Raw genomic sequence first — 11,870 nt, 5'->3', positions numbered from 1 at the left:
ATTACACTAACACTCACTTTCATAAATAATATGTACCAAAGTTACAAAACAGTTTAAACAGATGTAATCCCCGCCAGATGAATTCCTTACATACGCTATGGTTACAAATGGCTCTTTATGTAAAACAAGCAATAGTCGTGGGAAAGGAGATCTAACGTAACGAGAGAACGAGATTCATAAACTTAAATGATATTGTACAAGTATTTTCTTTTCGAGGTGGCCTTTGCCTTTCTAGATCATAATTTAGATCATATAGGTAACACTACATAACCGATTAGAAGTCTGTCATATTTTTACCTATCCACGGTTTGTGAAATTTTAGTTGTTTATATTAGTTAACACAACCATAAGGTCAGTCATGAAAGGTTTTTAAAATGGAGCCCTTTGTATCCGGTGCCAAATATGTATGTCATTTGTTTTCAAACATACACATCAACAATCCGATTAGATTGATAGCTTTTGACTTACCGTGTTTTATTTTTTTATATTTTTTTTTCAACGGTATTTCAGTTATGTAGAGGCGGGAAGTTAACCTGGCCACTGCCGCAAGTAACTGCCAACTGTGGACACAATCGTCACGGAAAACAATCGTCCGTTTAGGCGGTGATAAAACTCACGATTCCATAGGTGTGCGCTTAGCCGGCGGGCTTAAACGTATTACAGACTACATATTAATATACATGCACATATGTCGAGGGGAGATCAATCGGATCACTTATTTAAAAAAAAATCCTCCTATATAGAAAGTCGGTCAAACAAATCAAAACAATTGTGAGCAGTGACACATCTATGGCGATTTCATTTTTTTGTGAATTTTATTTCAAATTAGATATCAGGATAAAAAGTATGTATAATGGACTAACAATAACAAATCAGCCTGAAAGTATGCATTTATATTATTAGGAGGCACTTTTATTACACTATTTTGTTATGACATTATTAATTATAAAACCTATATCTTTATAATTTGTCACGTTCTTAAGATACACATAGAAATTGATATAATATTGGTGGTACGAAATACAACTGAAATATTAAACGGGTTTTCATCATATGGCCCAGATGTGCGGGTGAAAATGTATGAACAAAAACTAAAAAAAAAGACATATAATTATGTTAAAATTCTGATATTAGTTAATGTCTTCATATATATCTGTGTGCGATTGAATATGCATATATTATAATCTCCCTTGATAATTAATGATGTTATCTGCAAACTGTTCTCATCTGGAGTACAGTGAATGTATAACATAACATTCATAATGCTATACAAAATAAATAATGACATTTTTCTATTGTCCTTCATAAGGTAAGAACGGTATATATTTCATGATTTTCCACCTCAACATATGTGCTGGGAAGAGAGGCTTGTAAACTTCATATCCTTCGTAATAAAACCCTGAACTATCTTCTATATCAGCGTCATCCTCTGTTAAAATTCCTCTTTCCTTCCTTGTTCCTTCAAGAAAATTCAATATATTTTAATATATCCATGTAGAAAGCTATCATTTCATTTTACAATTTTAAATTGTATTCGACGTCAAGAATAGATAATGGAAATTTGTTATATTATTTAAAGGGGAAATTTTATAGGTTATTACACTGTTTCGATAAATATGCGCGAGTTATGCAGCGGAAATATTGCGCGACTTAAGAGGCTTAAAGGGCGCAAAATAATTCTGAGAAAGATAGATACTTACCTGGTACAGTGTTATCCAAAAAGCAAGCGAGGGCTGTACCAACCAAATTCGGGTTTGTTAAAAGCATCGCTATAAGTCTATTTGCTTTCTCATTTCCTAGAATATTGAATAATGAAACATTTAATACATTTAGAAAAATATTTCTATTTTTTTCTACTGATATTATATTTATTCACAACTTCGCTTAGTCAGTGATATACTACCTTTACCGCCAGAAACCATACTATATACATGTACATTACAAATGTTTCTCTTAGGTCATTTTTTATATTTCTTTTTTGTTGTTGTTGTTAGATTTTACGTCGCACCGACACAATTATAGGTCATATGGCGAGTTTCCAGCTTTGATGGTAGAGGTAGACCCCAGGTGCCCCTCCGTGCATTATTCCATCACGAGCGGATGCCTGGATAGAACAACCGATCTTCCGTAAGCGAGCTGGATGACTTCCTCACATGAAGAGTTCAACGCCCCGAGTAAAGCTCGAACCCACATATGTGAGGGGCAAGTAATTTGAAGTCAGCGACCTTAACCACTCGGCCACAGAAACCCCCTCATTATTTTTAGCGCAAGCAGCCTGATTTTTACTGTTACAAAGTAGTTTAATTGGTCAGGTATGCATTTTTCATTACAAAACAGCCTATACATTGGCATAACCATGATACATATCTCTTCTCTTGCTCTCAGAAGTTTTCAAGATAGTGCCTATATCGTCAATCCATGATGCCAAGTAAACCCTGTCGTCAAAACGTATCAATTTTAGTTTTTGCTTTAACAATCGTGCAATGCCAGAGTCCACCTTCACTAAAAGAAAGCCGCCCTAAAACATTTTTATAGAAACCGTTCTTAATGCTATATTTGCGTAGCGGTATATTATTTGGCATTATTGTGCCTTTGGCAATAATGTCACACTATATACAAAAGCCTATGAACCTTATATGTTCATTCCGGTCTAGTCATTTTTATAGTTTTAATAATAATGATACGATCAGTACATATGAACAAAAAAATAAGATAAACTACACCCAGAAATAAATTTTGCTATAATTTACTGACCGGGCCAGCTAATAAATGTGAGAAGAATGTACGTTAAATTTAATGTGTTTTATCAAGTGAACAACAAAGTCGATACAAAACGCGCTTTTATTGATCAATGTCAGAAACGTCTGACACACATATAAAACTTAAAGCATTACTGACCTGTATCAATAGGTGTTGGGACTGTCTGAGCCCACGAAGGAACAGCAAAGCCGATACAAACAGCAAGACCAAGTATCGCAACGTTTCTTGGTGATGCCATGGAGGTCACCTGAGTAGTCGTGAATATAATACATGTACAATGGTCAATGTGTTATAGCCAACACTTAGCAAGTAAGAAGCTTGTAAAGATGGCGCGCAGACAGCCTCATGTTGACAAGATATACAAACTACTACTTTACAAACGTATATTTAAGATTGAAAATAAAATATTTATGATAACGTTTATGATATTTATCATAAGGAATATGGTATTTAATGGTTATGGTGCAGGATATGGTATATGTGATAACGTATGTGATATAGATGATAAAGTGTATGGCAGAAACGTTTGAAATCACATGATAAATGATTTAAATTTTATTAATTAATGTTAAATACATTGCATGTATTTTCAAGTTTACTATTTTGTTTCTTGATATAAGCATTATTAATTAGTCAATGCAATAATGCGCACAAAATGGCTGTTAGGAATGTATATACTTGATTTATACCTCTAGATTACCAATCATTACTCCCAGAAATATTCCAACCATTACAATAAGGGATCCACCAAGCACTGGGTCAGGAATTGTGATAAACACCGCAGAGAATTTGCCGAACACAGCAAAAATAATAAACAAGATTCCTGAGTAAACAAATACGGACCTACTGGCAACCTGAAATATACAAAATGATATGTATACACATAACCTGTATAATATAGGATCGGACAAAATGATCTCTCTTCGACGATTATATTACATGTAATTTTGTGCGTTACCATTACTTTTATTACATGTGCTAGAGTGATAAACTGTTGACCCTTATCATTGGGACATGATTGATTCTGCCTTTGCGATCTTTGCTCTGTTCGCCACTATCGTTTTGGTAAGCACCCCTTTAAAAGTTAATAGTATGGTCCAAATTGAAAGATGGACAAGTTTTTTATAGAAATTTAGTAAGGTAATGGTTAAGTAATCAAATATAATATGCAAGGTAAGTATATAACAAAGGAAAACATTGACGACAGTAAAAGCATCCTGCCCTGTTGCATCATCGCATATAAGGTGTACTTAACTTAAAAACATTTCCAGAGAAGGTTTGACAAATTAGTTTTACTCTTTTGAAGACAAAGATGGACACCTGTTCTACTTTGGAAAACAAACAGTTATTTCATGAGTTTCTACTAGGCGCTAGTACAGTAAGTAGTACGGAAGAGTATATCAAGATTTGGGAATATCAAAATGTTGAAAACTACAAGGAAGCAAGATGTATTTTCTACCTTGCAGATACCAATTGTCCCGACATTTCCACCGTAAGTTGTTGTAGCATGACCACATCCGAGCGTACCCGAGACAAAACTACAGATGCCTTCAACTAGGATACCTCTGTTAACTCCGTGAGCAGGTGGTGGGGGTACACGACTAACCCTCGCACAAGCGTAGTAATCAGCAATAGAATCAAGAATTGAAATGAAGGTAGCAATGACAAAAACTACAGTAGCAGGTGTACTAATGCCCGGCGGTCCATACTGACCTGAAATGAAATGAAATAAATTAACATTTTAACGCGACGGCACACATTGAATTGTGTGACAAATGACGTCGTGCGCCCAATAAAAATTGCAGGTCAATATTAACGTCCCCGATCCTATTGCTAGTGTATGGTGTCTGAAAATATGGAATAATTATAGGTTATCAGATCTGTCTCGACAAATATGTGCAAATACGGAAACGTTTGGAAGTCGTGGAGCGCAATGTTAATCTTACATACGCATATACACTTAAAATTTTATAACAGCTATATACATTTGTTCTCTGCCCTTAGTAAAATTAGAGTTATCGTCGTGTATGAACTTTTCAATGCGAAGACTCATTGTAATTTAACCAATGCGAGGACTCATTGTAATTTAACTCAGTTTTAGAATGTGTACGTAATAATACTATATGCAAAAGGAGAGGTAATCGTATGACTGAATAACTCATTAATCATATGTAAAATAAAGCATATCATAGAATCTTAAGTTAACGTAGAAAGTCCGTAAAACAGTAACAGATAGCGATTATGTTCCGAGTCGAACCAAATAAAAAAGGTACTATTAATACTGACCTTTTGCAAAGGAAAGAGATTTTGTTTGTTTGTTTGTTTTGGTTTAATGCCGTTTTTCAATAGTATTTAAGTTATGTAACGGCGGGCAGTTAAGCTAATCGGTGTTCCTGGATTATGTACCAGTACAAAACGTGTTCTCCAGAAGTAAATGCCATCTATCTCACATTAAACTGAGATAGAGGACGAATTATTATAGAAACACACTAGTTTCTTTATTAAATCGTCCCGTGGATCATACGACTCGCCCGGTGATCGAACTCACGATCCCGTGACCTGTAGATCTGCGCTCTTCTTATTGAGCTAAGCGGGCGGGTAAAAGAGAAAAGAGGAAAGAAGGAAAAGTAAAATGCATTCGCTGTATTGGCAACCCATTAAAATATATCACAGTGTAACATTTTCCTTCAGCAACAAAAACAGCGTTAGCTGGACCATTGTAGTAAAGACTCACCAGGATAAGGAAAAGTAAACCACGGAGCGTCGTATATAACATCTACCCTAGCATCTGTACGAGCATTATAACTGCTATCACCACGGTCGTTGGGGAATACATCATACAGGGTCAGTATTCCACATATGAGCCAATTAACTAACATGGCGATTAGAATCTGTACGATAACGTCAATAGTAATAGTATGAACTTTTAGAAACCCAATTCTTACAAAGTACGTTGTTTTAAAAGAAATCAGGCCATGATGTCATTGCAATAACAATAATGTTAGATTGATAAGATCGAGTTATATTTTAATTCAAATCTTTGCACACTAATTCGTAGAAATGCCATTTGCAAGAAAAGTACATCTCTCAGGCTTTGAAGACAATACTCATGAAGTAATGTGTTGCCGCGGTCAGCCCTACTTGATTACCTCCCAGCTAAATAAAGTAGATAAACTTATTATTAGACCTCACTTTTGTCTACAATGATAAAATCTTATTACCCGAGAAAGAAATATTTTAACTACAAAAAGCATTCTCAACCTTTTTGACACGTGATCAAGCGAAGGTGACTGTCAGATCATGTGACCGCGCTGATATTTTGAATGTCATATAAGGGCAAGTAACTGCTTCAATTTTTCAGCCAAATCATGAAATGATTGCCTCCCTTATACACATATATTCGTAGTAGTGACGTAAATATTCAATGTGTTCACGGGCGATTCAGACGAAAGATGAAACTGTTGAATTAAATGAATTAAAACGTTTTTAAACTTTTTTATTTACTTAATTTTGTTCGGTATAATAAAATAAACATAATAAGCTTTCGCCTCGGGTGACATTCTGCCCTCGAGTTGACAATATCAATGTCACACACATTGCCATACTTATTGATATTTATATATTGTGCCTATATTAAAAACAATGCTAAGACACCATTTATTTATCCAAAGTATGAAGTTAATGTCATTTCTTCAGATTATTTGTTTACATACCGAGAATATCTGATGCAAAGGATAACGAATAATTCTACATCCCGCAGAGGGTGTCCACACTGGAACAGGCATGTTGTAGCGGGAAAGATATAGAAATAATATCACAGACACAGCTATCGTCCTGAAATATACCAAGGATTAATACATATTTCTCCATTTTCAGTATTAAGACAACGGCATTTTCATCCTTGACTGTCGTGTTTCAAACGATTCATACCAACTAATTTTGTAAATATATTCCAGGAAATGTTTTGAGAATTTTTGACACAATGGTATACATGCCGTTAAAGTTTTAGTTCAAGGAATTAACTATTTCATTTGCCAGATCTGTAACAAGATATTTTGTGAAGTGTTGACAAAAGTATAAATTCTATATAATTCTAAAGGAATCCAGAGGAGGCCATCTTAGGATCCCTTGTAAATTTTTGACCCATGAATAGTTAAAACGATCAAAAGAATAAGAATGATGAAAATATTTTGTTTCGGAAAATATCTTTTTGAAAACGTTCCTCTTGTGTTGAAAGTTTTGCGAGATGTGCTGCACATTTCATTACCTCTCATGAACAGACTCAGTCAAACTGAGTCTGCTATTATTCTTCTTGGTGGTATTCTTTGCTTCCAAAGGATATCTTTACAGATTTTATTGTATCAATCCACGAAAAAGAACGTTTTCAGAAACCAAAATGGCTGAAATTTACAAATGGAAAACACCCTACTGCAGTATCAAAATCCTTGCCGACGATAATTTGAAAAGCAATAAAAAAAAATTCTGAATATTACCCTCTTTTGAGTTCTTAGGATGATGTATAACAGAAAAAAGTATTGTCGTATATTTTAAAAGAAATCAAGAAAAGAGATGTAATGCAAGTGATTGATCAAACAGCACTTTCGTCATAAGGCCTAAAAAGATTGTTTGTTTCCGGTAACATGCTCAACAAAAAATTAGAGTCGCTATATATGCATTTAGAGCATCAGTAAGTTGATTTCTAACATCACTGACCATGTTCAAAGTATGTAAAGTGCCGATTTGCAACTTTTGGTTCATAGGTTTTAAAACAAATCTCCAAGGCCGTAAAAACAGTTAGGGTCAGGCCAAAAAAATCAGGCTTCAACAACGTAAACAGCTTACGAAATAGATATGGCCCAACTAACAATGACGAACTTCAGAAATGCTTTGACTATGAAGACAAAGATTAAAATCATTGTTGGAACAATCGTCAATGGTCCAATAAACTTCAGTAAAAACCCAATGAGTCCAAACCCTCCCATTATAGCGTGAAGAGCGCCCGCAACCATCAGACTTCCTTGTAACTATAAGAACAAAATGATATAATAATGTTACTGTACAAATACGGAAGATATTAAATGTATCAAAACCTTACAAATGCGTATATCACTGTTATAACAATAAAGGAAGCAAATGTTAAGCTATACACTCTGTGGCTTGAATCTTATGTACAATAATAAAAGATTAACTTACTTAGATAAATAATATATGATTTGCATATAAAAATAATAGTCCTAACCGCTCTGACGTTGGTTAGAATGACTTCCATCGATTCTTCTGGCATATCAGATCCACTCGATACATTTCCATTTGTCATGTTGGACGAACTCTGACCTGAAATACAAGATGAATAAATTATTGTTCATTGGAGTATTATAAATACATGCTATAAGGAGGAACGCTTCAAGTCATACATTGAAACGAAAGGAAAATACGGCTCTTTTTCCAAAAACAAAACAAAAAAAAAAACATTTAAGGTTTAATATATGAAACAAGTGATTTCCATAACCTCAGATCCCCTTTCTAAATTCCAGTTTGTTTAGTTCTGTCCATTGTTTTATCGTTTAGGACAAACCCATTATTTAATCCTTTGACCATACGCCATTTTTCATGGAATTACACGCTAGTGTATCATTGAAGGTTCCATGTGCACCGCCGTATGAACACATCTGCGGATGTCTCTAAAAAAAATGTGTACTTTTAGCATGTGTAAAAGTTGAGTTCTGCTCAACCCGGGGCTAGAGGGCGTGGACGGTAGCATGCATTTCCACTGCCGTCCATGAACAGGCTCAGTCAAACCGAGCCTGCAACATTTTCGTTTTTGTCGTGTTGAGCGACCTGTGGAGTTTCCACTTTTACTATTTTATATCAACATGGCTTCTATCTTTATCCATTTCTTTAATATAAGCACACCTAAAACATAAGGATATAACATTAACCGTTCAAAGAGGTTGTTTCGTTGTGGACCATGGGTGAGGGTTGATATAAACATTCTGTGCTCTGGTGTGATAGCTATACATTTAGTCTATATTGGAAAGCATCCAGAAATGGGCGTTTGACTGAAATATGGTAATATCGTGTCTTAAATTGAGGCCGAAGTTAAAAGATTCAGCTAAAATGGTAATAAAACAGTTTGCTATAAAAATGTGAAATTAAACAAGAGTTTGTACAAAGGTTTCATTAAATCACTTGGTAGGGGCCAGGGAAGGATATTTTTGTCATTTTTGATGGTGTATTTTTAGTAATTCTCCAATTCTATTTGAATTACTTTATATCCTGCTGTGACTGACATGTGCTCGTTTATGCACGTTTTATATACTTGCACCAGTAGAAGCCGAGTCTGCATTTCAATATTGAGTTGTAGTATGGAGTATTAAGTAGTGAAAATGTAAGCAAAACCTACCGGTAAACGTTGTTGAACAGAAGGAGCCTTCAAGATCCGACATCATCATCAATGGAACCACATAGATAGTCGTTCCTCCTTGAAATAACGGTAATCTATAGATATAAAAAGAAGCTTTCATATCAGTACAGTAAACGTTCATCGATGACCTAAAGAAGAGTTTGAAAATTGATAATTGTACCTATTAATTGAATGCATTGGACTGTATTAAATAAAGCAGACATTACTGTTTTCTGTTGAGTTTCGAAAAGTATCTTACCTAATTCCCAGTAAATTCATTGCTATAGTCGAGATCCCGGCCATGAACATTGTAGAGCTGAGTATCCTAGCTTTGAACACGTCGTTATTTGATGCACAGACAACTTCCGCTACAAGAACAGCTACAATAAGTTGTCCTGACAGGGCTGACAGTCCTTGCTGGAATAAAATTCATAAAAATGTGAGGTCGCGTATTATCTCCCTTGACATCAATCATAACTTTTTATAAATAATTTAACAGATATTGTACTGAAATTACTCTTTTTAAAACTATGACTTATCGCCATTTAATCATTACTTCAGCAAAGCCATTGAAATATTTTATTTTGGACAACAGGTTCGGATGGTAACAGTTTGAAGCAGCAAACACCCTGTTTTCGCTTCTTTACCTTATCGGAGCTAAACGCGACGGATTTTTATGTATGTTTTATGCACTCTAGCATTTACAAAACAAAGCAAAATTCTGACCTAAGCTTATAAGGCTGTTCATGATCAATCCCCAGAATGTAGTTGTATGAGGGAAGTAACCCATTTAAATCGACTAAATCATACATTGTGAATTGTAATTTTCAAAAACATTTTTCACCGAAAGGCAAAATGCCGCCACATTTTCATATAATTACATGAAACATAATGGTTGAATAGTTTATAGTTCCCGGAATTACGGGAAGATTCGAATTTTTGCAGTTTTTCTCATGAACTTTTATAAACCGTTACAACGCTTTATTTTGTAAACATTGATAAATATAGAACAAAACGCGACAGTATTTTTAGACTCTATCATCACGTGGGCAGCAAACGAAAAGTGTGCACGTAGTCTGATTTAGTGTTGTTATATTTTCTGGTCCTTTTGGATCACGGAGTCCATTTAACTTATGTGTAAAAGAGGTCCGCTTAAGCCGGTGTTAGTGGGCGTGAGAGGTGAAGCACATTTCATTACATAATCAAACCGAGTCTGCTATTATTCTTCTTGGTTGCACTCTTTGCTTCCAAAAGATCTTTTTACAGCTTTTATTGATGGGTCAATTAAAATACTCGTCTACCGATTAGGGAAGTCAGCATGATTTACTTTGCCTTTAGGTAAGAACCACTATCGTACCGATAACACTACCTAAATAACGGACCGTCCTATTATTAAAAATGCACAAATATCGCTAACTGCAAAAACCGAACTATAGGTAGCGCACAGTATTATGGCATTTAGAAGTGAAAGCAAAAGATAATAGGTAAGGGTAGATTTCTCGGAAGCAAAGAGCACCATAAACACAGCCTCAGAGCCACGTATTTGCAAAGTAAGCACGCATCAAAAAGAAGCTCTAACGGAAAAATATTACAGACGGGTTGCTTCGATAACATAAAATTAAGTCAATTTACCAAGTTTACGATTTATTTAATGATTACCGTGTGGCCGAGCGGTTACGGTATTTGTATTATACCTTTTCGTCAGGAGTCCGATCCCCAATTTTTACAGTTTGCATTACATACTTTGTGTAAGATTTCTAATTTATTGTTTTTTTTTCTTATTTTCGTATAAAATTGGTAGTACATGTATCAATAAATCAATCAATCCTAAAATTATGGCCGGGCAATGCTTTTATTAAAGTGAAGTTTAAGATTGTTATAAAACTTATAAAACTAACCCTTACAGGTTTAGCAATATCACAGGAAAGCTTAAAAATTATTAGATCATAATTAAAGTTGGAGTGCATTTAGACATAATCGTTTCAATTGTGACATATTATTTTAGTAAATATGTAAGACTAAATTTACTAACTCGTTTAGTCTTCATTGAATTGTAGTGAAGAAAAAATTAAAGACAGAATTTAACGGGTCTGGGAATCAAACTCACGACGAAAAAGTATAATACGAATACGTTTCTGTTATAGTTTTGGATGTGGAGGCTAAACTTGGTCTGCACTGGCAGCAGACTGAAAGTTAAACTTTCTGCTCCAGTCAAGAGTAAGGAATAGAATACACTATCTACTTTTAAAAGTATGTTAAACAAAATTGAGCACTATGTGTGAAAATACAGATTACCTGCAAAGCACACACGATCGTTATGTGTAGTGGTGGCGATTCGTTTACACCATAGATTATCACTTTTTTAGAATAATCCTTCACAACTTCCGTTTCGTTTTCTTTGATTTCGCCTGACTGTTCAGTACCAAAATCTGTGAATGCAAGTCTAGTCAATTCTGTTCCATCGCCATTATTATTATCAGTTTCATTATCTGTAAATGCCAGTCTAGTCAATTCTGTTCCATTGGCAACATCCGTTTCAGTTTCCTTATCAGACATACTTAAATTTATTTTAAACAAATTAAAGTTTATTGATATGATTGACACTTTCCTCAAAAATGGTAAAACAGTATATTTAATGTTAAATCGAAATTGCTCTCGTATACTTTCGATAAACTGCTGTCGCTTTCATATATATAATTGAGCCTTG

At 34.6% G+C, this 11,870-nt stretch overlaps 1 protein-coding gene across 1 annotated transcript; it reads right to left on the bottom strand.

Moving 5' to 3' along the window:
- Positions 1-878: 878 nt before the first annotated feature.
- Positions 879-11,859, bottom strand: LOC123532817 (solute carrier family 23 member 1-like). The gene is made up of 12 exons (XM_045314406.2): positions 11,459-11,859; positions 9,423-9,580; positions 9,164-9,258; positions 8,000-8,094; positions 7,603-7,784; positions 6,474-6,594; positions 5,495-5,651; positions 4,220-4,473; positions 3,450-3,614; positions 2,899-3,007; positions 1,701-1,796; positions 879-1,459 (listed from the first exon to the last, which is right to left on the bottom strand). Exons 1-12 carry the CDS (start codon positions 11,717-11,719, stop codon positions 1,293-1,295), a joined length of 1,860 nt encoding a protein of 619 aa, XP_045170341.2. The 5' UTR covers positions 11,720-11,859; the 3' UTR covers positions 879-1,292.
- Between the last annotated feature and the right edge of the window lie 11 nt (positions 11,860-11,870).

The sequence above is a fragment of the Mercenaria mercenaria genome, chromosome 11, assembly GCF_021730395.1.
Source record: "Mercenaria mercenaria strain notata chromosome 11, MADL_Memer_1, whole genome shotgun sequence".
Taxonomy (NCBI): Eukaryota; Metazoa; Mollusca; class Bivalvia; order Venerida; family Veneridae; genus Mercenaria; species Mercenaria mercenaria.
Note: the sequence above shows the minus strand (reverse complement) of the source record. Positions and strands in the feature narration are given on the sequence as shown.

What these genes read in the sequence shown, in the direction of transcription:
- LOC123532817 (XM_045314406.2), bottom strand. Translation starts at nt 11,719, where the DNA reads ATGTCTGATAAGGAAACTGAAACGGATGTTGCCAATGGAACAGAATTG. An exon ending in CTGTTCAACAACGTTTACCG is followed by an intron (nt 8,095 to 9,163) that starts GTAGGTTTTGCT and finishes CTTGTATTTCAG; the next exon opens with GTCAGAGTTCGTCCAACATG. An exon ending in TTCTAACCAACGTCAGAGCG is followed by an intron (nt 7,785 to 7,999) that starts GTTAGGACTATT and finishes TTGTTCTTATAG; the next exon opens with TTACAAGGAAGTCTGATGGT.